Consider the following 26,274-nt stretch of genomic DNA (forward strand, 5'->3'; position numbering starts at 1 on the left):
GCTGAAAAAGAGGTTCTGATTCGACGTTGGGTCACCGACTCTAGGGATCTCCTGCATTAGAATAAGGGCTTGCACAGCCTGATTTTCATATTGTCCGTGTGTCAAGAAGAACTTGCCGTCAAAGTTATCATAGTTCTCATACTTCAACAGTGCGTGGTTCACAATCAAATAGTTTCCGTCGCAGCCGAATACTTCGAAATATTGACAGTATGTCTAACGTGCGGGATCTCCTCAATCCCGTAGATGACGACAAGCACGATATGTATCACTCCCTGGACGACTGGCTGGGAGTGGAGCAAGACCAAGATCTTTACATGGGCGATGCTCCTAGTGCTCAAGGACTCGGCATCAATGGATCGGTTGATGAGACCTCGCAAGCCTTTTGGTGCGCTCTAAATGGAGACGTTACTGAAGCTGACAACCACCTCCAGTCCAGTTTCACAAATACTCTAGTGTATGTAGCTTTATGTATCAATTAAACCTATGACTAAAGATACAAAACAGTGATCCTTTATTTCCAGAACATGGTGTCTCTGAACACCACTATACTCAAAACAATGCTCTAGACGTTGATCCACAACTTGGAATGATGAATTTTGATATCGACTTCGACATGAACAATATTCAAATGACATCTCATCCCGACGAAGAACAAAACGTCCCCTCGGGTATGTCTACTACACTAGAAAGCTTCCAATTCCTTCAATTGCCCACCGAAAGCTCTCGAGAAGGGTCAGCTATGACACCAGAGCTTTCTGTGCCAAGTCGGTCAAATGCAACACCTATAACATTACCGGAAGATGACGACGTCATAGTTCACTACGGCATGGTAAATACATACACCTTCAATGATGTTCCTCAGTCAAGACTTAATACTCATTTGCCTTAGCTTCACAACATCGAAGTGAAATTAGTGCCTGATGACATGTCATCCATAGATGAAAGACTGGCAGCAGAGGTCTCAGCTTATCAATACTTCACATCAAAGGAGTACCAGAAGCAACTCATGCTTTGTTTCCCTGGTGATGAGAAGTACTTCGGTCATCTACCTTCAGCGGCAGGTCAGACTCTCTTGCTCATAATGGGGGAGACATCAGTCAATATTCAACCACTGGCCTTAAGATACGATCTGAGAGAGGTCATAAATCGCGCAAACAAACCCGCGGACGCTAGGGTGAAAGTCGACATAAACATCTATGGTCTACGATCAAAGGCGTTGGATATTGGGAAAAGGCTCTCCAATGGAAAGCTGTGGCTTCAAAGGTCAAGCCACGGAAGACATGGTTTTGCTTACGAGAATCCGCACTTCCTGAACATTAGCATCCAAGATACCGGAGCTGGCGAAGTCCAAGATACGCAACCGGCTCCTAGTGATGGTGTCCCTAAGAAAATGAGCAAGGAAGATCAACTTCGGAAGATGGTGGATGAGGTTTACAAGACTGTTGAGAACAGCCGTGAGCTTGAGATGGTTGAAGGTGGTGACAAGGTGACGCGTCAGCTTTTAAGGTGGCCTATCGAAACTAAACGACCAGTTGACTGTGGCGCTAATAACAATATAGACATCAGAAGGAAGCACTGGGTTTCATGCTCGAGAGAGAGTCTGGGCATATCAACGAAAAGTACAGACTTTGGGAAGAGATCGAATATGAGAATGGAAAATTCCAATACCGACACAGAATCACCAAGAGACGTAAGGATATACGGCCAGAAGAGAGGGGCGGCGGTATTCTTGCTGACGACATGGGGATGGGAAAGTCGCTTTCCATCCTCGCTTTGATCATGAAGACTCTTGACAATGGCCAAGAGTGGGCGGGGGAGAGAAATGCGGAGCACAAGAGCAGGAGATCTCTCAAATTCTCTCGTTCTACTCTCGTTGTAGTCTCAGCAGCTTGTGAGTTTCTCCTCATTGTCAGTCATGCTTCAGCTACTGAGAGGACTCAGTATTGGTCGATGAGTGGATGAATGAGGTTAAGAAGTACGTGTCGCTAGACCTCACTCGGAGGACATTTCTGACACTGTATAGGCACCTACAAAGAGGTCTCAGAGTGGTTAAGTACCATGGTGAAAATAGGCCGAAGACTCTTGAGGAGCTATCTGTAATTGAGGACTCGGATATCGTGGTAACAACATATCATACGCTTACTGCTGAATATCTGATAGGAAAAGGGAAGGCTTCACCGTTGTATAAGTTGGGTTGGTATCGAATAGTCCTTGATGAAGGTGAGTTACTCATCTGCAGCGCTTGCCAAGACACCTATCTAACCGGGAAGCTTGAAGCTCATATCATACGTCGCCCATCCACAAAGTTCTTCCAAGCATGCGAATATCTCCACGCCAACTCTCGGTGGTGTCTTTCCGGGACACCCATCCAAAATAAGCTCACTGACATTGGCTCACTGTTCCGCTTCATTCGCGCCGAGCCATTCGATAAGGCATCCGAGTTTAGGAAGTGGATAGAAACACCATTCGACAACTCATTCGAAGACCCTGAGCTCGTAAGGGATCGCCTAGTCATGCTCCTCGAAGCATTGTGTCTACGCCGAACTAGAGAGGTCTTGAACTTGCCCAAAACACGGCAGTTTGTCCGACATTTAGAGTTCAGTCCACAAGAGCGCGATCAATATGACAAAACAAAGGCTGTCATTCTACGCAACATGGAGCATCGAATGGGTGAAGTCAAAAAGAGCTCCCAGTTTGGCATGTTCCAGATGTGGCTTCAGTTGCGAATTGTCTGCAACCACGGGACATATCAGAAACTCTTCTCGTGGCACCGGAGAAGTCTCCTGGAAGAACGAGAGGCAATAGTTGGGACTGCTGGTCAATATGGAGAAATATCCTGCGTGGGGTGTGAGCAGCCAATGCCAGTACTGGGATGTGACTTGACGAAGAGGATGTTTGACGATGAATGCTCACATATTCTGTGTTCGAAGTGCATTGAAGAGTCAAGTATGTGCTTACCCGAGACTCAACGACGGTGCCCCATCTGCATAAGATGGTATAAAGAACCTTCAGTGCCTAGGGACGAACAAACTATAGCAGCAGGCGAGAGACCCAGAAAGCGGCGGAAGGCTACTGCCTCAAAGGATGATCACGAGAGCTACTTCAATGAACAAGGCTTTTCAACCAAAATACGGACTCTGGTTGAGGATGTGCAGAAGGATCTTTGGACCACAAAAAGGTATGCTAATCCCAAATCGCAGGTTGCCGCTAACAACAAACAGTATAATCTTCTCTTGCTGGACACGAACGCTGTATTTAGTATCAAGACACCTGGAGCAGGCTCAGATTCCATACCTTCAACTCGACGGCAACATCCCCCTGCCTCAACGGCAAGCCACGCTCCTCAAGTTTGAGAATGAGGATGAGACGCCTGTTCTCATCATGACAACAGGAACCGGAGCATTTGGGTACGTTGTTTGCCCTTTTAGTTGTATCGGTAGACTGATACCACCGCAGATTGAACTTGACTTGCGCAAATCGAATCTTCATCGCAGAACTACAATGGAATCCCAGCGTCGAGAGCCAGGCGATTTCTCGAGCCATCCGCCTCGGGCAAGAAAGCGAGGTTCGAGTTACAAGATATATTACGAGAAACACAGTGGAAGAGGTAAGATGTTCGATTGATAGATGTGGGGCATAACTAAATAGCACAGGATATACGGCAGCAACAGGAGTATAAGAAGCAAATTGCAGCCCTGGGTTTTGAAGAAGAAATCTACTAGATAACGTATATGCTGTCTTGTAACGGGCGAGGCCACTCTGTGAAAGAGGTCCACCTCCCAGATAGCATGAATTTATCCCAAGAGATTCCAAGAAAACAGTGGCACTTAAGCTACATCTTCGCGTTCTAATCATTATTCTAGCACTTCAACATATCATGTATCTTGTTAGTCTATTGATCAAGATTATCAAGATTGGTCTCGCGACTGTAAGTAGCAAGAGCTTTTGGAATCTTCGTATGGTGTAACGGGGGCTGATATGGAAAGATATCGTAACAGGGATCTCTGACTTTTGGTTTCCAGATATTTTTCACTCTAAATCAGGGGAACTTTTCATGATCGTATATATGTATCAGTAACATTGCCATACAAAGGCAAGTCTCAAGAGGCTCCGGAGTGTGTTAAAATTGCAGTGAAATTTTAACAGCACCATGTTGCTAAATTTTAAGCACGTAAGTCTAGCGTACTTTGGAGGTGAGCAGTGCTCTCATTTGACCATCCTATCCTGGCTTAGCCTCTTCTCCAACCTTGACTAGCGTTTGCGGAGCCAAAGCTCCAACAGATTCCCCGCAACCTCGGCCATAGATTCCCGGGTCCTCTTTGACATGATGCTTGCAAAATTCTAAAGGCAGAGGAATTTTCCCTTTAATCTTCCCCAGCCACGCAGGTACCAGCTGTTATCTCCCCTGAAGATACCGAGTTTCGTGCGCGCCGAGTGTCGATCAGCTTAGCTCACTTCGGCTCCATCCGACGGCTGCAATGTCGCCAAAGAAACGTGCATATGTACCAAAGACGAAGGGTCAGTACAACCTCATTTTTGCTTGGCACGGGTTTTGACGTGGGAATAGGTTGTCATGAGTGCTCTAAACGACGTATTCATTGTGATAGGAATGAACCAAGTTGTAATAAGTGTACTTCCAGAGGCCTGAGTTGCAGTGGCCTGGGTATTCGACATCGGTTCAACAAGGGTGTTGCCGCGAGAGGGAAGTGGGCTGGCAAGACTATCGACAAGGTTTATGAAGAGTATGCTCAATATCATCTCCATGTATTCAATCGGGAAACTGATTTCATCACAGGAATGAATGGAGAGTCTCTTCAGTTGACAAGGACGCATCTACTTCATCGGTATCAAGCTCGGCCGCAGATACAAACCCGGGAAGCACGGATACTCATGATGACGACAATAATCAAATGCAAGATGATGATATTGAGTTCATCTCATCAGACCCTGAGATCTATGACCTCGTGTTAGCGAACTCTCAGGCAATTGAGGATCGGGAAGTCTTCATGACCCTTTTCTTGCAAGGAGTTCCAGAGAACATGCCAGCGTGGAAGAGGAATCTTTTCATGACTTGTAAGTATCCAGCCTTCGCTTGTTTCCTTTAGGTACTTACACCTGTTAGTCTCGCGATGCATATCAACGGAGATGGTAGCCATAGACGGCTTTCACAACGACTGGCGCCACCTCCTTCTTCCGCTCGCTCAGCAAGACGAGCTCGTCATGGATGCCGTCCTCACCGTCTCAGCCTTTCACTTCCACATCAACAAACTCGATAATAATTTCAAGAAGAACCAGAAGCAGTACTCTGCTTTCGGAACCAACACGTATGACACTTACGTTCCCGATCCATATCAACTTCTGGGTCGAACGCTTCAAGGTCTACGACAACGCCAAGAGCTCATGTGCAATAAGCAAACAACACAGCACTCTGTGCTAATCAGCCTTTTGCTACTAATGACATCTGTGCTCGTCACTGGAGGCTCAGACTTTCCTGTTCTCCTGCGAATGCTTGAGTCAGCGCTGGACGCTATCGGCGGGAAGGAGGGGCTTGGTACGGGCATCTTGGCTGGCTTTATCATGCGTGAGCTTCACAAGTAAGTACACACAACTTAACCCCAAACAGAGTGACAGACATTCTAACAGAAGAGCAGGATCCGAGTATATGCTGCTCCGCATCTTGGTGAAGAAACAGGTCTGCAGATGATCTCTTCCCAAGCTCGAACCGACCAACTCTTCGGCTGTCTCAACCACTGCCTCCAACTCTACCCAGAACACACACCACTCTTCTCCCAAGTCGCAAGTCTCGTCTACCAAGCTCGAGATATCTATCTTCAACAAGTCCTCTCCGACCATACCTCCAACTTCTTCGACCTTGATCCCATACCCACCAATCCCGACTCGGTAGCACGCGTGCAGCGCTTCATCGAAGCACTCGAACAATTTCCAGAAACTTCCCCCGTGGCACACATGTTGATCTGGACGACATTTGTGGCAGCGTCGGATGCGCAGCTTGAAGAGCATAAGGTGTATTTTGAGAATATTTTGCGAAGACATCATGCGAGAAGTGGGTTTGGAAACTTGTTGAAGGGTATTGAGGCGTTGAAGAGGATGTGGAGTAGAAAGCCTGGAGAGAGATGGACGACTCTCTTACCGCAGACAAAGGTTCTTGTTGCATGATGTTAGAACTTCAGGTCAAGATCACGAAAAATGGCGATTGGAAGATTTAGTTTTTGATAATACCCTAATTTCGGTTTCCTTAGTCTGATCTAATTTGAATTATAGTTGCTAAGATGCCAAAAGTGAATGCTTGTAATTATCAATGACTCTGTGAATCGCCTCGAATGACCGAATTTTATGTGTTGTAAAACCGAAGCTCACATAACTGGTCGATTCCCACCAAACCACTAATATCTTCATCAAAAGTCCTCCACTCGATAAACCTGATACGGACACTCTTCATATGGATGCGCCCTATAAAATCAGTCATAGTTTACCTTGCGAACAACGGAAACTCACTCTTTCAATGCCGCAACAGCCTTCCGTACTGTCTCCTCCCCAACAATCAACGTCTCAACCCTAACCTCCGGCGTCTCCTCCAACTCCCCAACTTTCCCAATAGCCGGATTCGCCGCATCTCCCGGCCTAAACTGTCCAATCCCCGACGTCTGCCACGCGCACTCAGTGTACCCGCCAGGGCCGGGATAGCGGCCCGCGCCGGTTTTGAAGATGGCGGCTTTGCATGCGGAGGCGTTGGCGGGTGGGACGTAGAAGACGAGGCTGAAACGGCGTAGTGATGCCATGGTGTTGCGAGAAGATCCGGGACCGGGAGAGGAAATTCGCTTCTGGTGATGGTTCGAGAATGTTTGGTGAGTGACCAATCAGTGGGGCTGGGTTGAAGATAATGTGCATCATGTGACGTTGTGAAACGGAAAATAATCTCGCAGCCTGATCTGATGTCTGCATCTCGGACAACGCCGATGCGATATATTATATGAATTGTTGACGTCAGAACCGGAATCGTTGCCGGTCAATATTAAAAACACTCAATATCACAGTCGAACAGAGATCGAAAATTATTATATTATCTTCTATGAAAAGAGTTTCGAGCTGCTTTCGTCCATTATAGCTGACCAGGCATTTTCCACCTCGTTTGGAATGCCGATTGGTGACTTGGCTTTGATAACTCCACTGTGTTCTCCCATGATCCTGTCCAGAAAGCGATTCATTGACCAGAGTTCTCTTCGAGAATCTTGCTCAGCTCGGGGTTTTTCTTCTTGACCCGCTCTTGTTTGTTTCAGGCGTGGCCAGCAAGTAATCTGGACCGTATCGCTCTCGTAGACTTTTTCAAATGAAGACATTGTCCGGCTGCTCATAGCTGGATCCTGCACAACAACCATAGATCTTGGAGATCGAATGCCGTTCTCTTCTAAAACCTTTTGTGCCTCTGAAGCATCTGCTCCACAGTTGTTCGAGCGATCAGACACCAAAATCCGAAAGCCTTTGTCTTGACCTCCACTTTGGTCGATCTTGAGTTTATAGAAGCGTTCCGCCATGACTTTCAACACCTCGCCTTCAGGCTTGCCTTTTATCGTGTCAAATATCATGCAGTATTTCTTGCTCGCTCTGATAGCGTCGTAAACGAATGATGTACAAGGTCCGATGCCGCCACATAATACCAGTACTGTGTTTCTTTGTTGTTCCTCGTTTTGACTCTGCTGCTGGTATGCCCACTCAAAGACGGCTTCAGGAATAGCCAGGATCGCTGATGCGCAAAGAACTACTACATCAGTTGATCGAATCTCAGGATCTGATTCGTGCTCTTTGAGGTGTTGTAGTGACTGGAGATATGAGTCTAGTTCTTTGGCACTGTAAATCTGCTGTAAGGCTAAGAACCGTGAGATGATATCCGCCGAGTCGGACCACTCATTTGGCGTGTCGATTGTTCTGGAAGGCATTATGATAAATCAAAGGTGATGAAAAAACTATCGTAGCAGACCGAGCACACCTGAGAGGGGCATGTGCAGGTTGATATATCTCGGTGAGCAATTGTCCGATTCTTGAGCCTCCATCTCCGCCCAGAAACTCAGTGCCAGGTTTCCCCGCTTCAATACCCATCAAAATAGAATGAATGTCCTATTTATAATAGCATTGACCAGTGGGAACTTTTCCTTTACACATAATTTAATCACTAATCCTGTCGCACCCTGAGTTACTAACACGAACCGTACGTAACGTGGATACCTCTAGTCCTATTTAGGAATACCACAAACTTGGGACCTCCACGTTACGTCAAATGATTCATTTTTCGGCACTTATGTAGTAATCGGATTATCAGTCATCAGTGAACCCCATCAATAATAATGGCTTTCTAATTTTCCATGTCTCGGCAGCTTGTGGTAGAAGCAGCCCAAATCAAGACAAGATGTAGAGGGTAGGATTAATGAGAAGATTTGTAGGACTAAGAAACAAAAAGGTTTTGATGGGAGTATTGAAATTCGATATATAAAAGATGCTACGCGTATAGTAAGAAAGTATTCTTTTATCTACTTCGTATGTGATAAACTAGATCTAGGTATCTATCGATTTGAGAATCGTAATTATCTTTTCGTGCAACCATTCGGCAGTAGTAGATCTCGGCCGGTGACTATTAGATGGGCTGCTATGGAGTGTAGAGAAGCTCAGAAACTCGCAACTCAAGTGATAACCACATTCTTGCTCGAGATTCAAGAACCGGATCGTTTGAGAAATTCTATGGTAAAAGTTGTTTGTACCGTGACCTGGCGGCTTTTCGTCCATTGATACCGACATGGAGAGAGTAGAGATTATTCTGATAGATTGAGCGCCGTCCCCGAGTGATCTCATCATCGATTAACGGCGTTGACTGTTGTGTGGGGTTAGAGTCAGTACTATGTTGGCTTTTGGGCAGCTCCTGGATCTTGTAGACCTTTTTGTCCTCTCCCAACACTTTGATGAAAGAAAGAAGACTTGCGAGCTCGAAACCCACCTCAACGGAATAAACATTACATAGAGACTCACCTGACAGAGGCTTTAGAGATATCTCCCCACAATATCCATAGCATTTAAAATTGTAAAGTATCCATTCCTTCTCGCCTGTTATGGACCACAGTCTGGTATGAATCAGTTGATAGTGATCTATGAGATCCGCACAAGGATCTCCGGAGGCTAACGATGCCGGATCTCTGGATGCATACATGCATAATGTCACCAATAAGATCGGTATTTTGAAACTCATGGTACTGATTGGGCCGGCTGTTGAGACTTGACGTATGCTTAGGCTCGGAATGTACTTAGACCGAATTCCGAATGTTGAATTGGGCAGCCTACCAAGGCTGCTCAACATTGTCTGTACATAAGGTGGCCGTGGCAATGAATTTCTTTTTGATAACTTCCTATAGATAACTGGTCGGACACAACATGATAGTCTAGCTACACGTTAGATCCTTTTTCTCTATCTTGGTCCATGATGACTACATACGAATCGCGAATCTTCTCAACTGTAGATCAGTTCTTTTTTTGATCGCCTCTAATACCCGTCCCCTGCTTCATATGTGCCTTGAACGCATCTTGCATTGCTTTCTCATGGGGAGTCAACTCACACGGTGCAAAGCCATAATACAGAACTCCCAGGTTCTCGCTGTTCTTTCTGTGGACAACCAATCGTCGCGATCTATTTCTGTGAAACCAATATTCTGCGAGACCATCCCCAGCATAGAGAAGAGCGCGAAAGGCCTCTTCATATCCAGATTTTGCGTCCACCATCTTCACCCAATACTGCGACCTGAAGAATTCGCTCGAATTATAGTCAAGCCCGAGGTCTTGAGGCGCCTCGGCAAGTTGAAGCAGGGTCTCGGCGTCCAGCATAATACATGTAGTAAAGCGTACATCGCCAGCGACTGACGTGCCATTGTTGGATGCAATCCAGTCATTAAAATACCTACGCACTGTAGCTACTGAAGCGCCATCAAGCTGCTGTTTATCTTGCAAAATATCATTCTGGTAGCGGCGTGTAAATTCGTGATTTGGTCGTGTGTCGACTTCCATAGAGACATGGCCAAGCCGCTCTATGTTATTCTGCTTCAGATATGCCAGCAGCGTCTTACAGCCAGCAATCTCATCGTCAGACCATACTTGAGCTATACGGCCAAGAAGAGTCAAGGAGTGCTGGAACTGTTCATCTGATTCTGGGCCATAAGCAGTACGTATGATGGTGAACCCTCATTGGTGGGGTCTATGGCCGCCGTGCGTTAACGCCTGCTCTAAGCGGATGAAGATGCTGCGACGACATCGAGGGTCTCCATCGAAGCGTGGCGTCCGTAATTCAGGGTCATGTATCCAATCAGGATACTCTTGAAGATCAGTAGAAGGGTTATATATCCATACAGGATGCTCTTTAAGATCAGCAATAGGTAGAGCCATAGTAAAGAAAATAATCAGTAGCTTGTAAGAAATAAGGGGAGGAAAACATGTGCCGTGAGAGAAGCCAACAAGCGAAAAGGCCATAAAAGTGGCAATCCGTGGCAGGTCACGTGTCGGTTGGGTTTCGTCTCATAATACTAAATAATTCCAATTGCTCGCTCGCTATCTTTTTCTGCCGCCAAACCAATATCCTACAGTGCCATAAATACATATCAAATAGAACTCTAAGGGCTGGAGCACTCAGAGTCAGCCCTCTCGTCAACCTGCTCAATCCGACCCGTCTTGACATCATAAACATATCCAGTAATAGGTACATCCAAAATCAACGGACTCTTGCGCAAAAACGCAACGTCATCAATAACACTCTGCCGCAAATCAGAAAACGGAAGAAACGCCATGTGGTCCACGTCTTCCTTTAGTTCTCGTCTGATCTTGGACCGGAAATCTGTGTCGGAGAAGCTCTGCATGCCGCAGCCGGTCTGGAAGCGTGGGGTGTCAGCCGGGCCGGTCACTATCTCCATGGCGGCAGCTGAAAATATGGCCTTATGATATTGCCGTGGGAATGAAAAATATCGAATGCAATGAAATGGGATGGTCTTACATGGTGCATGACAATAATCTCACGCGTGCCCAGCATCTGCTGAGAAATCAAGATTGATCGAAGTGCTTCTACAGCACGACCGCCAGCTGTAACTGTCAGCTTTGCAGGTGAGACAAGAAAATTGGAGTACGTACCATTTCGGATGACATGGGCATCGCCAAGGTCTAGACCCAGTACTTTCTCAACGTCCAATCTGCTGTCCATGCACGCTACCACCGCTACCTTTCTGGGTAAATGTTAGGCCCTTGATCCTAGGGCGCGGGTATTAGATCACTTACCGACGGGGCGGAGATGGTAAGTGGGACTGGGTAAACTTTGCTGCATATTTGAGATTTGCAGCTTCAAAGTCAGACGTGACGGAGGGATAGAGGACTGGTGAGGACACGGGTGAAGTGTCAAGTGCAGGCATCTTGGTCTTGAAGAAGGCCATTGAGAAAAGCTGTGCGGATGGAGATATAAAAGCTTGTTTATCAAAGAGTTTCTTGTCTGTTAAGTAAAGAATAAAGCCAAGAGCCAAGAGAATGCCAATTCTTGCGTTCCATGCACGACTTCTTATCCTCGAGTCCGCACCAATATAAAAAACCATCCGTTTCACAAGACCAATCCAGCTGGCCCGTCCGGAACGTCATCCCCAAACGGCGGCGCCCTCCGACCCCGAGATAAATCCCCGCACACACACCTTTTCCAGAGTAATATTGTCTGAGATTCTGCACAAGGTGTTGATAAATCATACCATAAAAAGAAATGTTACCTGGCTGTCAGGTACACCCAGCAGGGGGAGGGGGACCGGATGTAAAAGGTGGCAGCCATTAAGAAGCAGGCTATTGCATGCCATGGCACCATATGGCTCGGCGATAGCTCACTTGACCTCGATCTACGACTGAAAAAAGAAAGTCTTTCGGAGTTCCAAGGAAAGACCACAACTAGTGAATTTGCCAAGGGTGTGTGTTTGCTGGCTATGATGCTTGGCTTTGTTAGGCGGATTGTTAGTGGTTGGGAAAATCTGGGGTAAAATGACTATGTCACAACGTAGATCCCGGCATAAGGCCGTATCACTATATCTGTGATAGCCAAGACGCTTTTTCTTTATAGTGGTGTCTCAATGGTACTCTGTTTCCTTTAGTTGTGTATATCCCCTCTTTCACTTCTACTGAATAAAGCCGAAGATGATGCTCTTTTGGCAAATGACGAGCCTGCTCGAGGTTCGCTATCGATTAGCACACTATCACCGCGGGACTGAAAGGCTATCATCGGCCCGGTCGAAGTCCTATACAGAAATCCCGGCGGTCTAGATGCGCATGCTGTACATGGCTGTCGACAAGTCTCGCAGCTGGACGTTGAAGATTCGAGAATAATTGTGGCGGGGGACATGAGCTGCACCCCGCGTATTAGCGTGACCGTTGTGAGCTGGTGTAGCCAAGGAATCTTACGGGATGATTATGCAAGCCATAGACAAGTGTAGCCCTTCCATCTCACCACTCTCCCTTAAGATCCATGCCATAATAACGCCTTTAGCAAAAGGCGACTTTAAAGTGTCTTCACTATTGGTCTAGCTGCTAGTATGCTTAATGTAATTCAACCCGAAAAGGCATGTCGGTAGCAAGCACTGATGCTGGATAACAGCTCACTCGCGGAGAGTAAAGTTGTGTACCACCAAAAAGGCGTAGCAAGCTGAGTCCGACGGCTTCCGAGCCTATGCAGTGGTCAGATATCAAATCTAAGCCGCTCGGACCAAGATACTCGACGTGTCGGACTGTCGATTAAGCATCCGGCTTTTACCAGGGTCGTCTCAGATCACCCGATCGACCATCTTATTCCCCTCCATTTAGGCAGGTCAGCAAAGATTCGAGAATGACAGCTCTATAATGTGGGTTGTTAAATACCGCTTATCGAACCACCCCTGCTTTCCAGGAAACAAGCATTTGGTGTTAGGGTAGACTCGAGGTATTCCATAGAGCGGTAGAGTTGATAACACATTTAGTCCCGATATTTCCATGTATTTGGGATGAAAATGATTTGAAGGCCGTCAGCTTTTAAGCTACCCGCCGTCTAGATACCATGATGAATAAACGGAACCCAAACCGGTGAAGGTTCGACTTTATGTCTGAGGAGGATAGCTAAGGAAGCCTCTCTAGACCATCTCTGACCTCTGGTCTCGACCCCGGATATGTGGTTCTTGCTTACCCGTATACTTCTGGAAGCCTTGGTCGCAACTCTCCTCCACCTCGTCCCCAAGGATATCGACATGCCTTTGGCCATTGCTCTACTCCGAACTCGTCTTCTTTCCCACCTAACTCCATGGACCACAGGCGCTCTAATAACCAGATTGTTGAGAATATCATCACTTACACCTCTATTATGCCCCTCTTGGTCCATCTTCTCCAGCCACTTGTCCCTCAGCCGACGGCTCGCCTCATGAAGCCCCCAGGCCACAGATTGATCTGTCATCTGACCATCCTTAATACCCTCATACACTACCTTGGCTATATCAACGCAAATCCTGTCATTGACATCCCACAAAGTACCTATGACATGTTGGAAGCCGGCGAGCTGATAGTGTCTTAGAGCTCTGAGAACATTTCCAACGATCCTCACGTTCAGATCTTTTCTCGTTCCTCGACGATGAGAGTAGCTCGGGCGATCCTGAGTCCGCTCATCGTCTTTTTGTTATTGGCGCCAGTCGTGATTTGCAATATGATTGATAGCCAAGCGGCTAGACTGGCCATTATGATTATTTCGACAGCTGCATTTGTTTGTTGCATGTCTTTATTGACAAATGCCAAAACTGTTGAGTTGGCTGTAGCTGGAGCAACGTGAGTTTCTTTTCCTATCGTTCAAGGAAGTACTAACTTAAATTCAGTTACACAACTGTCATGATAGTATTTGTTAGTAACACTGACTGAAATTGAGAGCAAGCTGTGGGCCTTGCCTCCAATGACCACACACAAATTTCAATTTTCCCATAGAGAATATTCTTGAACTAATACATAGGATATGATAGCTAAACAGCCAACTATACAATCCCACCTTCGACCTAGGTTGATTAATCGTAGCCTGAGTCTCAGGATAAGGAGCATTAATAGTTTGGGCTCATTCAATACAGTGACAAACATGCATAACACGAGTCGAAGCAAGGTGTAGAAAAACATGCTCAGAACGATGTGACAACTCAAAATCCATCTAATTCAGGAAAAGCGCATCCCCCAAAACCTGCACTCCTTTCCTCGACCTTCTTTCATGTTCTTCCGCTGCGGCACCCACCAAACCCGACGCGAACGCAGTGGTCCAGCATGAGACGAAAACGGTTTCTGCAGCAGGGGCGCAAGGGGGAAACGCGACTGCTGCAATCCCAGAAGCTACACAGCCGAACCCACAACCTATAAAGGTCACAGCGGCGCCTGCTCTCACATTATTCTCAGCCAAATGCAATACACCGATGAATTCGAGTTGTGGGCTCGGGAATCTTGAGCGTTCATCGAGGTTGAACCAAACGAGATCCGTGCCACGATGTCGGCTTCCGGTAATAGTGAGCGGAAATAGCTCTGCAGCGAATACGATAGGCGTGTCTATCACGATTGGATAGTAAGTAGGAATAATGAGATGGAACACGACATTGTTGTTGTCCTCAGTGGTTGCAATAAGGGCTTGTCTGTCCGCTCTCATTCTGACACAAATCGTGGCTAGGTCGTGATGATAGCCGCCGAAGTTGGGACCCAGCGGATCCTCTCTCTGCCTTCCTTCGAAGTCTGGATACCAATCGCTATCAGGGTTCCATACATAGAAGAAGTGACTCTCTCCCTTTGTACGCCCCTCAGCCGGAGCCATTTCGTTCCGAACGAATCGGTGCACATATGTCCCGAAGCCATCGTCAGCCCAGCCTTGAACCTTCGCTATGTTTGAAATCGCGAGCTCGTCTTTGATGCCATCAAGCCTTGCACCGATTCTTTTGATAGACTGCGCAACATCCAAAAGAATAAGAGGCACAGCACCGGTGGCGGCGGCTTGGAAGTATGCAATGAATTCCGGGGTGGAGTTGAATGCGTTGGTGACGAGCCGAATCTCTTTCTGTTCGATAGTTTGAAGGAGCTTGGGTATGGCCTCCTGCATTTCCTTGTACGTCAGCTCCTTTGCGCTGCGGCTTTTCCTTCTTTTCGCTGAGCTGACATAGCAATCACGCTTGATATAGCTGGCAGGCCCTGTGTCAAAATTAGTCCCATGAGCTGTCCGCGACTGATTGTACTGATGAATCCAGTTACTGGGTTCATCTTGACGGTGCAGTTCAGGAGAGGGATAGTCTATTGCGGTATAATGTTGAGGTCTGTCAGTGTCGTCAGTTAGCTAGCTTTATCTTTAATGAGTTCAAGTCACCCGTCAGAATTGAAGATTAAATAGACGCGATTTAAAAATGCCTTGTCAGCTTCCTCCTTTTCGTATAGCGGCTAGAGGACGTAGAGAAAGGGGCTATAAGCGCCAACCTTGCGCAACTTGGCCTTTAGGCCACAGTTGAAGCAACCCTTTCAAGAACTTTTATCATTTTGGAGATGCCTAGCTGGAAGACTTCTTGTTTATGCTTGTTATCCGTTGGTTTTGAGGAAGATGACGGCTGTTGGCTGTTCTATGGGCCAACACTGTTCCTACGCGCTGTGTCTGGCCACGACTCGGCCCCCAGAAACGGACGTTGGGCTTACAAGGCATATTCTTTCCCACAGCAAAGGAGCACTGATAAGATTTGAATAAATACTACACTTCCAAGTGACAGTGATTGAACAGTCGCCTACAAACGGGCCGGTGAGGCTGAAAGCAAAAGCCGGCTGACCAACAACCTATTGCAGTGATGCATCCATCAATGAATTCTGAAACTATAGTACTACGTATCGGAGGCCTATAAAGACTTGATTTACACGTGTAGCTACATCATCGGGGGGGCAGCGAGACTTAATGCAGCGTTCCAGTCGCCAGCAAGTGATCTGTAAGATAACAGAGCAGAAAATAGGCAAGCCTCATTCATCTCGCCCTCGCAAGTCTCGAGAGTTTCAAATTACTTTTCTGTTACTACTTTTCTTCGTGCACGTGTCAAACTGATTATCGAAGCTATCCATATCTAGGTAGACCCTGTTGCACGCCAGCTTGTTGTCCTTGATTCCAGCCTTGTTTCTGCCGTAACGTTTCACTGTGCCAGTAATCATGAACAGCTTGGTTCTTGTCCGCCATCCTGGGCCATATTGACTCTGGCAACCGTGCTCCTGATGGTTGTTGGTGTCCTTCTAGTGGTTCACTCTTATCTGTCATTCTGTTCTGAGCTCTCTCGGCTGCTCGCTTTCGCTTGGATTTTCTTCGTCGGTCACATAGAATGATGCTCATGATGAGAAGCAATACACCAGCTATTACAGTTAGTCGTAATCATGTAAATGAGATTGAGGATCCATACCTAGCACACCAAGAGCAATGATAATCTCAAGTGCTCCAAAGATCTTGGTTCCAGGCAGACCAGACGATCCATTATCTGAGTTGCTTTCCTGTGTAACTGTAACAACAGGTGAATCTGCAGTTGTCGTACCCTCTGATTGGGCGGTTGGCTTCGGTACAATGGTTGTGAATATCGTGGTCTGTTCGACGGCGGAAATGATTCGCGAGAGCTGTAGATCCAAGGCCGCATCTTCCATATTCATTGAAGCCATTCGATATATCGGATACGAGACGAGAAGCCAAAGAGATGCTTGCGAGACTTTTTAATCGAAGTGAATGCTACCAGAGCTGAACTGTCTGAATTAAAATTAAAGAATTAATAAAAAAGACCGTAAGAATGGAATTATCGAAATGAAAGTCGTGTCGCTTCGTGATACCAGATCAACGTGCGCGGGAGAAGAAAAGAACCAAAAAGAGCGAGGGTCTCGTAGATATGGAGTTATATTTCTCTCATGTATTTTCTGTTAATAAACACAGCCATAATAGCAGGTTGAGGCGAAACCGGGTGGTGCCTGAGGTGGCATTGTGAGACGGGAGATCAAACACGCCAAACCCCTGGTCACAGGCGGTTTCAGTGTATTTTGGTAGAACACCAAGCCGGCTGTCCTCACTTCCGGCGGCTACCTCTCTACAGCTGACGCCTTGGTTTCAGAAATGTCAGCTTGGCTGGACTGTTTTTGCGAGCGCCAAACATGAAAGTCCCCTATATTCTTCACCGCATATGATGTTGCTGAGATCTGAGGTGTCAATCGAAACCCCGCCATGGCTTGTGCTTGACAGCGGTTATCGGTTGTTCGGATCGCACTGTTTCCATGGCCAATTGATGGGCGGTGCAGGTGTCAAATGCGTCAGCTGTTTCATTTCCATCTTTATTTTTTGGTGTCATTGGAAGAGATTTGAATGCTCAGAACGGGTAGATTAGCACGCGACTTTTGTGTGAGGGACTGTAAACAGAGCCAAGACGGTCGTGTTTCTGCTTGGAGCGGGGCATCAGCTTGGCAAAGATCCAGCCCTGTGAGCCTCGGATGAGGAGTCTCGGAGCCGTTGCTATAGCATGGTGCCGAAATAATGTTAACTACCCTTTGATGATTGCGTACCCTGAACTTCAACGAGATTTGAACACTGTGAGTCTCATAGAAACTAAGAAGATGGAAATCTGCGAGACCTCGCATGACGCTCAAATCACGAACGTGCTACGCATATCAGAAGACCTGGTTCATTTACTAATCTGCCTATTCCAACACTGAAAAACGTGATAAAATGATACCAAAGTATTATTTATATATATAGATTCTATATGATCTTGAGTTACACTCTTGAACGGGTCCAATTCATGGTCTTTCATCAATCTTATTGCCGCCATAGGGTATCCAACCATCACGAACTCCACATTGACCACCAAACGCTCTTTGCACTCTAGCTCAAAAGACAGCAACAGGGTGTGAAAGGATATCGGCACTTTCGGAGGCCGATGACGAAAGCCATCATCTGGACTAAGTTTAAATGAAAGAAATGTCATTGGATCCGGGGTAAGCTTTCGAGAATATCCCCATCTTCAATCAACTACCGATCCAGACAAGCCGAACGAGATGCGGGGGCGAGCGGAGGTTTACCTAGCCCAGAATGCGGAAGTTTGGAGATGTCTGACTTCATTCTTCCGTCCTCGTGGCGATTCAATTGCTTAAATACTGCTCTACGGCTCGAATTGACTGAACGAGTATCGCGCTGTCTTTAAACACTCGCGCTTCTTGAGCGATCAAAGGTGAGCCTGCGCGACAGTAGAGAATGAACAGAGCTAACCAACAACAGCATTGCAATCCGTCGTCATGGCTGTTGTCGACATCCTCTTCACCTGGTGGTCAATCCCCATTGCCGCAGGTGTCCTCATCGCCACGTATCTCTACTCATACTTTGTGACCTATGGGCATCTGAGAGATATCCCAGCGCCTTTCCCGGCGCAGTTCACGAATCTGTGGCTTCTCTACGTCTGCAGGCGTGGTGGACGATATCGCGTCGTGGATGAGATTCACAAGAGATTGGGTCCTGTCGTACGAATCCAGCCCAACCACACTTCCATCGCGGATCCTGATGCGATCGCAACCATTTACGGCCACGGAAATGGCTTCTTGAAATCGTGAGTATCGCGCAGCTTCACGTCTTCTCATAGCTAATGAGCGACAGTGATTTCTACGACGCTTTTGTTTCAATTCGACGAGGTCTCTTCAACACTCGTGATCGCGCTGAGCACACACGAAAGCGCAAGCTCATCTCTCACGTCTTTTCCGCCAAGTCAATCAGCCAATTTGAGCCTTATATCCACGCCAACCTTGAACTTTTTGTCAAACAGCTCGACAAACTTGTCGTATCAGGCCAGACTACCGATAAGAATGGAAAGCGACAAGCGCTTATTGATTGTCTCCCGTGGTTCAACTACCTCGCATTTGATGTCATCGGCGACCTTGCTTTTGGTGTACCCTTCGGCATGCTCGCAAATGGCGCCGACGTAGCTGAAGTTCGAGAGACGCCCGACAGCGCGCCTATTTATGCATCCGCGATTGAGATTCTGAACAGAAGAGGTGAGGTCAGCGCGACGTTGGGTTGCTGGCCGCAATTGAAGCCGTATGCAAAATGGTTGCCCGACCCGTTTTTCAGCAACGGCCTCAACGCAGTCAAGAATCTTGCGGGAATCGCGATCGCGCGCGTCAAGGCCAGATTGGATAACCCACCATCCGTTGAGCGAAAAGATCTTCTCGCGCGACTCATGGAAGGCAGAGATGAGAAGGGTGAGCCGTTGGGTCGCGAGGAATTGACAGCCGAAGCTTTGACGCAGCTCATCGCCGGCAGTGACACCACGTCCAATTCGTCATGCGCTCTACTTTATCACGTCACACGAACTCCCGGCGTTCTCGAGAAGCTACAGGCCGAGCTTGACGAGGCGATCCCCGCTGACGTATCGGTCCCTACGTACGACATGGTTCGCGACCTAACCTATCTCAACAACGTCATCAGCGAAACCCTCCGATATCATTCGACATCCGGCATCGGCCTTCCGCGCCAAATTCCAGACAACTCCCCCGGCGTCACGATCAAGGGTCATTATTTCCCGCCCGGCAGCGTGCTGAGCGTGCCGACGTACACACTGCATCACTCGAAGGAGATCTGGGGCCCTGACGCAGATGACTTTAAGCCTGAGCGTTGGGATAGTGTGAATAACCTGCAAAAGACTGCGTTTAATCCGTTTAGTCATGGGCCGAGGGCGTGTGTGGGCAGGAATGTCGCGGAGATGGAGATGAAGTTGATCGCGGCGACGTGGGCGAGGAGATACACGCCGGAGTTGAAGCAGGAGGTTATGGAGACACGCGAGGGGTTCTTGAGGAAGCCATTGGGGTTGGACATCGCGCTTAAGATGAGGTAGATAGTAAACAAGTCACACACGAGGTACATAGCTTTTTAAGAGAATCTGGTGCAACACACAGTTCAGCCCCATTGCCAACGACCGTTCGTGATAGGTCAGCAAGTCAAGGTGTTGTCAAACTCTGTGAAGGAGGGCTCCACAACATGTGAGTGATATAATGTGGTTCACAACCTTGTCGGCCAAGCAGCCAAGTACAGCTAGCTCCCGTGGCCTAATGGCTAAGGCGTCTGACTTCTAAGAGCAGCCTCAAAAGGTTGCTAGAAGAGAATCAGAAGATTGCCAGTTCGATCCTGGCCGGGAGCTCACCTTGAATTCACCAATCTGAATCAAGATTTGGAAACAGGTTTTTTTTTTTTTTTTTTTTTTATTTCGGGTCTTTGGGTTTTTGCCATGTTTTCTAAGTTGGCCGCATGCACGTGACGGGTCGTGGAGACAGTGGCAGAACACATGCTTATGTATAAGGCTGTCGTTCAGCTTTGGAACTTGCTTGTTTCTCTTGATATCGAATCCTCATCGTTTTGCTGTTCTCGTGATGCTTTCGTGTCGTTTACTTTCAGCTCCGGTCGCACAGCATGGATCGTGGGGAGAGCGGGAGGCCCGCATCTCTAATTCTCAGCCTTGCGATTTCATTGGACGCAGAAAAGCTTGGCAGCGCTCGCCACGTGACGCATCGACCCAATCGCAGCCTTGTCTGCCTCTTTCCATTTCTTTATGCACTGCCTTTGCATGAACCACCAATTTTCGTGATCATGGGAAAACAAGTCTATTGTTCTAATTGAGCTCAAGCTCTAGGAATTATTTTGCAAATATGAATCTCCATCAAAAAGGCCTAATATGGCCTTGGGATATCCTATAGCGAAGAAAACGACAGTAAACAGGAACTCAGCACCGCGATTTCTCACTTTCCGATAGCCTGCAGTTGCTTCCTGTACCATGTCTGAGAAGGATTAGCTTTGCCAACATTTAATCACAGAGCACGACTCACAATTTCAACACCAGATCCAACGCTCTTGGGTCCAATCTGCTTCAGGATCCACGGAGTATGAATCCTTTTCGCATAAAGCTTCGCATCCTCAGTCTTGACCTCCTTGTTCAAAATGATACTCGCAGGCAAAGAGGGGTTGATGATAGAGGGCCTGCCAATTCCAATTAGGTCGCAAGCACCTTGACTCAGAGCATCTTCTATACCCGCTCGCGTGCGGAACCCGCCAGTGACCATCAGAAGAACCTTTGGAAACTTGGCGCGCACCTCATGGGCGAATTCGAGGAAGAACGACTCTCGCGCAGCTGTACTGGCGGCTTTCTTCTCACCAGTCCCGGTGAACATCTGTGCATGTTAGAAAGGCTTCCAAAAATGTGTTGTCTGACTTACAGTTGGGTTCTCGTAGCTTCCGCCGCTGACTTCCAAAAAGTCCAAACCGACCTCTGTAATCAGAGAAATTTGCTCCAGACACTCCTGGAGCTCAGTGGGAGACTGGTGGTCTGCAGAGTTCATCTTGAGACCGACGCAAAAGTTCGCTGGCGTTGCTGCTCGGATTGCCTTGACGACGTCGACGATGATCTTTGCCCTGGCTACTGCTGATCCTCCATACGCATCGGTTCGCTTATTGGACTTTGCAGACAGGAACTGAGACAAGAGATACCCATGAGCAGCATGAATCTCAACTCCATCGAAACCGGCGGCCGCTGCGATCCGGGCTGTATTAGCAAATCGCTTTACAACATCCTCAATGTCCTCTAGCGTCATCTCCTTTGGACATCCAAAGACAAAGGTCGTCACGATCTTTGAAATAATGTCGTTTCCCATATCAAGCGGAACAGCACTCGGGGCGATATTCTTAGCCAAGAATGATTTGCTGCCAGCTCCAATGGGCGACTGTCGACCCGGATGGTTGATTTGCATGATTGTCGGCGTTCCCTTTCTTCGACAAATACCAACGAATCTCTTATACGCCTCAAGGACTTTTTCTTCTGGCAGATTCCCATTGATGGAGCAATCAGCGAATCCACCGAGGTATCGATCGTCAATCTGAACATTTCCAGTCAGGATCATACCCCAGCCTCCATCAGCCCAGGCACCATATGTACGCTCCATCTGCTCTGTTGTAGGAAGATTTTGACGATCAGCCATTTCCTCAGCGAGGGCTGCCTTGACAAGGCGGTTGGGCAGCGTGAGGCCGCATGGTAGCTCAAGAGGTTTTGAAACGAGTAGGTCTGTCATGATTTCGATTTGTGTCTATGGTTTGTGAGGTGGCATTGGCTGATCTCAAGTTGTTAAATACGAAAATCTTGCCATGTTGTATTAGTCGTTGAGCCGAGGCCCGTGTCCGCGGACGGAGTGGGCTATTGCCCAAAGGAGAAATACTTCCAGTAGACTCGGCGAGTCTTTGCTCCGATTCCATTTCCTTTGGCGAGTTAATTGATCCGCTCATTGTTTAAATCGGAATTATTTAAAACAATCTAGCTGATAATATGTGAACTTCGAGAAGTTTCTGATACTGTCATGGTGTTGCAATAATTAGGTGCTTACGCTTACATGACAGCCTGCGCAGAACCATTTTCAAGACCCGCCATCAGCTTCAGCCGTTAGCTGTGCATGGCCTATCAAAGCTGAATGAATTATAATTATGAACTTATGAGACAACCAATTTTCAAACACCCTGAACGCATGCAAAGCCTTTGACTTTACTTGACGAAATAGGCCAAGGTCGCTTTTCGACATCTCGCTGCCTTTTGTCGGGCCTTGAAAGAAGATGAGGCGCAAGGTCTTGATTGACAGCTCGGAAGCTAAACTTGATCGGATCGCTTGGAAACCATCCATCATATGAACCAAGTTCTTCGATATTCTTATCATTTTTGCAATTGGCTAGAAAATGCTGAGAAATTAATTTAATTCGGCAGGTCTTTGTCCCGGCTCCTTTTCTTTTCGAGAATTAGACTAAGGCACCTTTTAGGCACCGTATAGTACACGAATAATAGGCGTCATTGAATTCATGGCCACATAAGAATTATTGATAGAATTTTCATATGCATGTCAAATAGTTGGTTTGAGATAGCTTGGCTTCCACATCCATCCAGAAGTTTTATCATGACCACTCAGAAAGGGAATGGCACCTTGGGAACATAGAGCTCTTCGAGATACGCGATCTCCTCATCGCTCAGTGTTACCTGAAGGGCCCCCATTGCCTGATCGATTCTTTCTTTACTCTCCAAACCGCAGATAGGCATGCATCCCTTCACAATCAGCCAAGACTGCGCGATCTGAGCCATAGCGACACCCTTATTCTGAGCCAACTGCTCAACACGGTCAACAATGGCTCGATCAGCGTTTTGGTCTTCACCGCGGAATAGGAGCTTGAGGAAGGGGTCCTTCTGCTCTCGAGCATCTGTTCTGTCGGTCCAGGAATGTGCAAGAACTCCCGCGGCAAGGGGAGACCAAGGGAACAGACCGACGCCGGTGTAGTTGCAGTAAGGATTCATTTCTCTTTCTTCTTCGCGGTACAGAAGGTTATATAGACCTTGCATGGAGATGAATTTATGCCATCCGTTTTTCTCGGCGACGTTCTGGAGCATTTGAAACTCCCAAGCTGCCATCTTCTCGGCCGTTAGCTTTGCCAAAGAATAATATGGCCGAGGTCAACATACCGAGCTGGCACCAATATAGCGAACCTTTCCACTTTCGATTACATCATTGAGTGCTTTCATAATCTCCTCTGGCGGAACATCACGATCCATTCTGTGAATCTGCAAAACATCGATGTAGGTGCCCAGTCGTTCGACGCTCTGATCCACTGCATCAAGAATGTGCTTTCGAGAGAGGCCGACTCTGTTGACGCGAGAACCATCGTTACTGGTGAGAGTTGCAGGATCTATAGGGCCTTTTTCTTCATTGACGAACTGGAAGCACTTGGACATAATGACCAGCTTTGAGCGGGGAATGTTGTAGTGCTTGATAGCCGCGCCAAGGATCCTCTCTGACTCTCCATTCGAGTATGTATCGGCGACATCCCACGTGTTGATGCCCTTGTCGAAGGCATACTTGAGGATCGGGAGAGCTTCGTCTTTGTCGAGAAGCCAGGGTTGCCAGTTCTTGTCGCCGAAGCTCATGCATCCCAGGATGATCTGTGAGACTTTGAGACCAGACTTCCCAACCCTAGAAGACATATTAGTCGCTGTTTGGGAACAGAAAGGGTTATGAGATGCTTACCGGGCATATTTCATTTCGGACGTCATGATTTTCAACCTGAATTTGGTAAAATATTGCTAGATAATTCTCAATCGAAGATATTGCATGTTGAACAAGAATTGAATGGCAGCAAATGCCACTGGTTTATGTAATTTCCCATCTCGCCGATTCATAAGGTCAGTACCGCAAATGCTATATCAACCTAGTGGGCGGTTTCAGCACAATAAGCCGATTGCATGAGTTGCCACTGAGTGAAATCTTATATCTCAAAGCGCGAGGGGACAGAAGCATGTTGTTGAAGACCCACCACGACAGGCATTACAGCTGAACTGTTGGTGACAGCCTCTACTCGGCGCTAATGCAACTGGCTTATCCCCCACTCAATTCCACGGATTTAGAGGCAACGGCATTTCCCAGAATCAGATCTTTAACCTTATGCGACTGGCTTATCTTCCGAGGACTCCTGGCCCCACCGTGGAGTCTCGATCGTTATACAACGTCATTGTGGATTGCTTCGTTTATCTCCTGATGGAGTTTACAGCTAAGTCCGTAGCCTCATTAGACAGACGCGATAATTGACATTTTGTGAGGACTATTAATAGGTAGCCGAAGGTCTATCAAAAAGTATTTATGAAACATCACTCGAACAACAACTCAACAGTATCCTGGCAACAAATACTCATCTTTTACTTTTCAAACTACTACTATTTCATTCACAATGGTCAAAACTATTCCCTTCGGCGACATCACTGTTCCATCGCCAGGCTTTGGAGCAATGGGCATGAGCTTTGGTCTCGGCTCTAACCTGAGCCTTGAGGAAGCCGAACCAGTCTTGCTCAAAGCTATTGAGCTAGGCTGCACCTTCTGGGATACAGCTGTATGTCCAAGCAAAGGAGTAGCAGATGCCATGGACGTGCTAACTCTCTTTAACAGGTAGTATATCAGGCTGGCGTTAACGAAAAGCTTCTTGGGGACTTTATCAGGAAACATAACGTTCGAGACAAGGTCTTTAGTAAGTTGATAACAAGTTCACAAAGACTTGGAACTTGAAATTGGGTTTGACTTGAGCCTTCGCTGACTTGGTACCAAAATCATAGTCGCTTCAAAGTGTGGTTTCGATGTGTTTGGTAAGGGCGGAGTGACCAATTCTGCCTCCCACATCAAGGAGTATATCGAAGGGACCATCGAAAGACTTGGCTTTGCCCCTGACCTGTACTACCTGCATCGAATTGATCCTAGTACGTGCTCTTCGATTTGAGATACTATAATGAAGATGATTCTAACCTTCCATTCCAGAGACGCCGCTCGAGGAGTCCATTCCTGCTCTGGATGAAATCCGAAAGCAGGGAAAGACAAAGTACATTGGCCTATCCGAATGTTCCGCCAACACCTTGCGCAAGGCCAACTCCAGTAAGCTTATCATTAGAACCAGTGAGCTTGACTTACAAATAATAGTTGCAAAGATCGATGCTGTCCAAGCCGAATACTCGGCCTTTGAGACACTGCACGAGACCGATGGTCTTATTGATACGGCGAAAGAGCTCGGCATCGCCTACGTCGCCTACAGCCCACTTGGCCACGGCTGGCTCGTCGATGACTTCCCTTACAAGAGTCCGGATGATTTCGCACCTGACGACTTTCGACGAACAGGTACGTTTTCATCACACCTCCAACTTACTGCAGCTCACGTTAACTAACATGTCATTCAGTACCCAAGTTTCAAGGCGAAAACTTCTACAAGAACAAGGCTATAGTAGAGGAGATCAAGAAACTCGCTGTTCGCAAGGGATGCACTTTGACGCAAATCGCGCTTGCTTGGGTTGCGTCCCAGGGAATGATTGCTATTCCTGGTACGACCAAGGCGCACCGTTTGGAGGAGAATTGGGCATCTAGGAATGTTGACTTGACTGATGACGAAAAGGCTGAGATGAGGAGGATTATTGATTCGGCTAAACCACAGGGGAATAGATATAGTGCTACTCATCAGGCTTTGGTCGGCCACTAGATTGGTTCATTAGTACAGTTAAAATAGCAAAGGGCAACTTATTGCCGGGAGGTTCCCCAGATAATGGATAGACACATGATTCTCATTGGACAGCGACGTCATTACCAATAACTCCACTGCAATAATGCGCTAAAATTTACTTATGTTTCACTGAAAGTCATCCC

The 26,274-nt window shown here is 47.2% G+C and overlaps 12 protein-coding genes and 1 non-coding gene across 15 annotated transcripts; 5 read left to right on the top strand and 8 right to left on the bottom strand.

Annotated features, from left to right (window-relative positions):
• Nucleotides 1–209: 209 nt before the first annotated feature.
• Nucleotides 210–3,814, top strand: FOIG_09351 (uncharacterized protein; the record flags this gene model as incomplete). 2 transcript variants are annotated; one of them, XM_031209597.1, is made up of 10 exons in its annotated part: nucleotides 210–454; nucleotides 505–829; nucleotides 890–1,506; nucleotides 1,560–1,891; nucleotides 1,942–1,975; nucleotides 2,024–2,220; nucleotides 2,278–3,178; nucleotides 3,222–3,407; nucleotides 3,457–3,607; nucleotides 3,654–3,814. In XM_031209597.1, 10 exons carry the CDS (start codon nucleotides 210–212, stop codon nucleotides 3,720–3,722), a joined length of 3,057 nt encoding a protein of 1,018 aa, XP_031060684.1. The 2 variants fall into 2 exon arrangements, with proteins under 2 accessions (XP_031060684.1, XP_031060685.1); XM_031209598.1 differs by lacking the exons at nucleotides 3,457–3,607; nucleotides 3,654–3,814 and having other exon boundaries at nucleotides 2,278–3,353.
• Nucleotides 3,815–4,303: 489 nt separating this feature from the next.
• On the top strand, nucleotides 4,304–6,984 carry FOIG_09352 (uncharacterized protein). The gene is made up of 5 exons (XM_031209599.1): nucleotides 4,304–4,518; nucleotides 4,568–4,742; nucleotides 4,796–5,073; nucleotides 5,123–5,594; nucleotides 5,652–6,984. Exons 1-5 carry the CDS (start codon nucleotides 4,479–4,481, stop codon nucleotides 6,175–6,177), a joined length of 1,491 nt encoding a protein of 496 aa, XP_031060686.1. The 5' UTR covers nucleotides 4,304–4,478; the 3' UTR covers nucleotides 6,178–6,984.
• Nucleotides 5,649–6,943, bottom strand: FOIG_09353 (uncharacterized protein). The gene is made up of 2 exons (XM_031209600.1): nucleotides 6,517–6,943; nucleotides 5,649–6,471 (listed from the first exon to the last, which is right to left on the bottom strand). The coding sequence occupies exons 1-2, from the start codon at nucleotides 6,798–6,800 to the stop codon at nucleotides 6,417–6,419; spliced, it is 339 nt and encodes a 112-aa protein (XP_031060687.1). The 5' UTR covers nucleotides 6,801–6,943; the 3' UTR covers nucleotides 5,649–6,416.
• Nucleotides 6,985–7,066: 82 nt separating the features above from the next.
• FOIG_09354 (uncharacterized protein) lies at nucleotides 7,067–8,099 on the bottom strand. The gene has a single exon (XM_031209601.1). The coding sequence runs from the start codon at nucleotides 7,953–7,955 to the stop codon at nucleotides 7,089–7,091; it is 867 nt and encodes a 288-aa protein (XP_031060688.1). The 5' UTR covers nucleotides 7,956–8,099; the 3' UTR covers nucleotides 7,067–7,088.
• A 1,423-nt stretch (nucleotides 8,100–9,522) lies between these two features.
• On the bottom strand, nucleotides 9,523–10,062 carry FOIG_09355 (uncharacterized protein; the record flags this gene model as incomplete). The annotated part of the gene is made up of 1 exon (XM_031209602.1): nucleotides 9,523–10,062. One exon carries the CDS (start codon nucleotides 10,060–10,062, stop codon nucleotides 9,523–9,525), a length of 540 nt encoding a protein of 179 aa, XP_031060689.1.
• Nucleotides 10,063–10,661: 599 nt separating this feature from the next.
• Nucleotides 10,662–11,468, bottom strand: FOIG_09356 (carbonic anhydrase; the record flags this gene model as incomplete). Its single annotated transcript, XM_031209603.1, has 4 exons — nucleotides 10,662–10,916; nucleotides 11,039–11,124; nucleotides 11,173–11,264; nucleotides 11,317–11,468. 4 exons carry the CDS (start codon nucleotides 11,466–11,468, stop codon nucleotides 10,662–10,664), a joined length of 585 nt encoding a protein of 194 aa, XP_031060690.1.
• Nucleotides 11,469–14,394: 2,926 nt separating this feature from the next.
• On the bottom strand, nucleotides 14,395–15,145 carry FOIG_09357 (uncharacterized protein; the record flags this gene model as incomplete). The annotated part of the gene is made up of 2 exons (XM_031209604.1): nucleotides 14,395–14,415; nucleotides 14,447–15,145. The coding sequence occupies 2 exons, from the start codon at nucleotides 15,143–15,145 to the stop codon at nucleotides 14,395–14,397; spliced, it is 720 nt and encodes a 239-aa protein (XP_031060691.1).
• An 899-nt stretch (nucleotides 15,146–16,044) lies between these two features.
• On the bottom strand, nucleotides 16,045–17,474 carry FOIG_09358 (uncharacterized protein). Its single transcript, XM_031209605.1, has 2 exons — nucleotides 16,467–17,474; nucleotides 16,045–16,419 (listed from the first exon to the last, which is right to left on the bottom strand). Exons 1-2 carry the CDS (start codon nucleotides 16,714–16,716, stop codon nucleotides 16,130–16,132), a joined length of 540 nt encoding a protein of 179 aa, XP_031060692.1. The 5' UTR covers nucleotides 16,717–17,474; the 3' UTR covers nucleotides 16,045–16,129.
• A 543-nt stretch (nucleotides 17,475–18,017) lies between these two features.
• FOIG_09359 (benzoate 4-monooxygenase) lies at nucleotides 18,018–19,988 on the top strand. 2 transcript variants are annotated; one of them, XM_031209606.1, is made up of 3 exons: nucleotides 18,018–18,266; nucleotides 18,314–18,638; nucleotides 18,686–19,988. In XM_031209606.1, exons 2-3 carry the CDS (start codon nucleotides 18,331–18,333, stop codon nucleotides 19,917–19,919), a joined length of 1,542 nt encoding a protein of 513 aa, XP_031060693.1. In that variant the 5' UTR covers nucleotides 18,018–18,266; nucleotides 18,314–18,330; the 3' UTR covers nucleotides 19,920–19,988. The 2 variants fall into 2 exon arrangements, with proteins under 2 accessions (XP_031060693.1, XP_031060694.1); XM_031209607.1 differs by having other exon boundaries at nucleotides 18,314–19,988.
• Nucleotides 19,989–20,119: 131 nt separating this feature from the next.
• On the top strand, nucleotides 20,120–20,222 carry FOIG_09360. Its single transcript has one exon. It is a non-coding gene; the product is annotated as a tRNA-Arg (tRNA).
• A 409-nt stretch (nucleotides 20,223–20,631) lies between these two features.
• On the bottom strand, nucleotides 20,632–22,209 carry FOIG_09361 (uncharacterized protein). The gene is made up of 3 exons (XM_031209608.1): nucleotides 21,292–22,209; nucleotides 20,905–21,246; nucleotides 20,632–20,856 (listed from the first exon to the last, which is right to left on the bottom strand). Exons 1-3 carry the CDS (start codon nucleotides 22,138–22,140, stop codon nucleotides 20,818–20,820), a joined length of 1,230 nt encoding a protein of 409 aa, XP_031060695.1. The 5' UTR covers nucleotides 22,141–22,209; the 3' UTR covers nucleotides 20,632–20,817.
• An 806-nt stretch (nucleotides 22,210–23,015) lies between these two features.
• Nucleotides 23,016–24,083, bottom strand: FOIG_09362 (alcohol dehydrogenase; the record flags this gene model as incomplete). The annotated part of the gene is made up of 2 exons (XM_031209609.1): nucleotides 23,016–23,513; nucleotides 23,565–24,083. 2 exons carry the CDS (start codon nucleotides 24,081–24,083, stop codon nucleotides 23,016–23,018), a joined length of 1,017 nt encoding a protein of 338 aa, XP_031060696.1.
• Nucleotides 24,084–24,681: 598 nt separating this feature from the next.
• FOIG_09363 (alcohol dehydrogenase) lies at nucleotides 24,682–26,203 on the top strand. The gene is made up of 6 exons (XM_031209610.1): nucleotides 24,682–24,982; nucleotides 25,039–25,117; nucleotides 25,203–25,343; nucleotides 25,402–25,515; nucleotides 25,561–25,755; nucleotides 25,815–26,203. The coding sequence occupies exons 1-6, from the start codon at nucleotides 24,824–24,826 to the stop codon at nucleotides 26,108–26,110; spliced, it is 984 nt and encodes a 327-aa protein (XP_031060697.1). The 5' UTR covers nucleotides 24,682–24,823; the 3' UTR covers nucleotides 26,111–26,203.
• The last annotated feature ends 71 nt before the right edge of the window (nucleotides 26,204–26,274 follow it).

Source organism: Fusarium odoratissimum, assembly GCF_000260195.1.
Source record: "Fusarium odoratissimum NRRL 54006 unplaced genomic scaffold supercont1.15, whole genome shotgun sequence".
Taxonomy (NCBI): Eukaryota; Fungi; Ascomycota; class Sordariomycetes; order Hypocreales; family Nectriaceae; genus Fusarium; species Fusarium odoratissimum.

Excerpts from the sequence above, each read along its gene's own strand:
- FOIG_09354 (XM_031209601.1), bottom strand. The coding sequence starts at position 7,955 with ATGCCTTCCAGAACAATCGACACGCCAAATGAGTGGTCCGACTCGGCG.
- FOIG_09359 (XM_031209606.1), top strand. The coding sequence starts at position 18,331 with ATGGCTGTTGTCGACATCCTCTTCACCTGGTGGTCAATCCCCATTGCC. Across the intron at positions 18,639-18,685 it reads GGAAATGGCTTCTTGAAATC|TGATTTCTACGACGCTTTTG; the intron begins GTGAGTATCGCG and ends AATGAGCGACAG.
- FOIG_09353 (XM_031209600.1), bottom strand. The coding sequence starts at position 6,800 with ATGGCATCACTACGCCGTTTCAGCCTCGTCTTCTACGTCCCACCCGCC. Across the intron at positions 6,472-6,516 it reads GCTGTTGCGGCATTGAAAGA|GGCGCATCCATATGAAGAGT; the intron begins GTGAGTTTCCGT and ends CTGATTTTATAG.
- FOIG_09361 (XM_031209608.1), bottom strand. The coding sequence starts at position 22,140 with ATGACAGACCTACTCGTTTCAAAACCTCTTGAGCTACCATGCGGCCTC. Across the intron at positions 21,247-21,291 it reads GAAGCTACGAGAACCCAACT|ATGTTCACCGGGACTGGTGA; the intron begins GTAAGTCAGACA and ends TAACATGCACAG. Across the intron at positions 20,857-20,904 it reads TTGGATCTGGTGTTGAAATT|ACATGGTACAGGAAGCAACT; the intron begins GTGAGTCGTGCT and ends AATCCTTCTCAG.
- FOIG_09352 (XM_031209599.1), top strand. The coding sequence starts at position 4,479 with ATGTCGCCAAAGAAACGTGCATATGTACCAAAGACGAAGG. Across the intron at positions 4,519-4,567 it reads ATATGTACCAAAGACGAAGG|GTTGTCATGAGTGCTCTAAA; the intron begins GTCAGTACAACC and ends ACGTGGGAATAG. Across the intron at positions 5,595-5,651 it reads ATCATGCGTGAGCTTCACAA|GATCCGAGTATATGCTGCTC; the intron begins GTAAGTACACAC and ends ACAGAAGAGCAG.
- FOIG_09363 (XM_031209610.1), top strand. The coding sequence starts at position 24,824 with ATGGTCAAAACTATTCCCTTCGGCGACATCACTGTTCCATCGCCAGGC. Across the intron at positions 24,983-25,038 it reads GCACCTTCTGGGATACAGCT|GTAGTATATCAGGCTGGCGT; the intron begins GTATGTCCAAGC and ends TCTCTTTAACAG. Across the intron at positions 25,756-25,814 it reads TGACGACTTTCGACGAACAG|TACCCAAGTTTCAAGGCGAA; the intron begins GTACGTTTTCAT and ends CATGTCATTCAG.
- FOIG_09358 (XM_031209605.1), bottom strand. The coding sequence starts at position 16,716 with ATGGCTTCAATGAATATGGAAGATGCGGCCTTGGATCTACAGCTCTCG. Across the intron at positions 16,420-16,466 it reads CATTGCTCTTGGTGTGCTAG|CTGGTGTATTGCTTCTCATC; the intron begins GTATGGATCCTC and ends TAACTGTAATAG.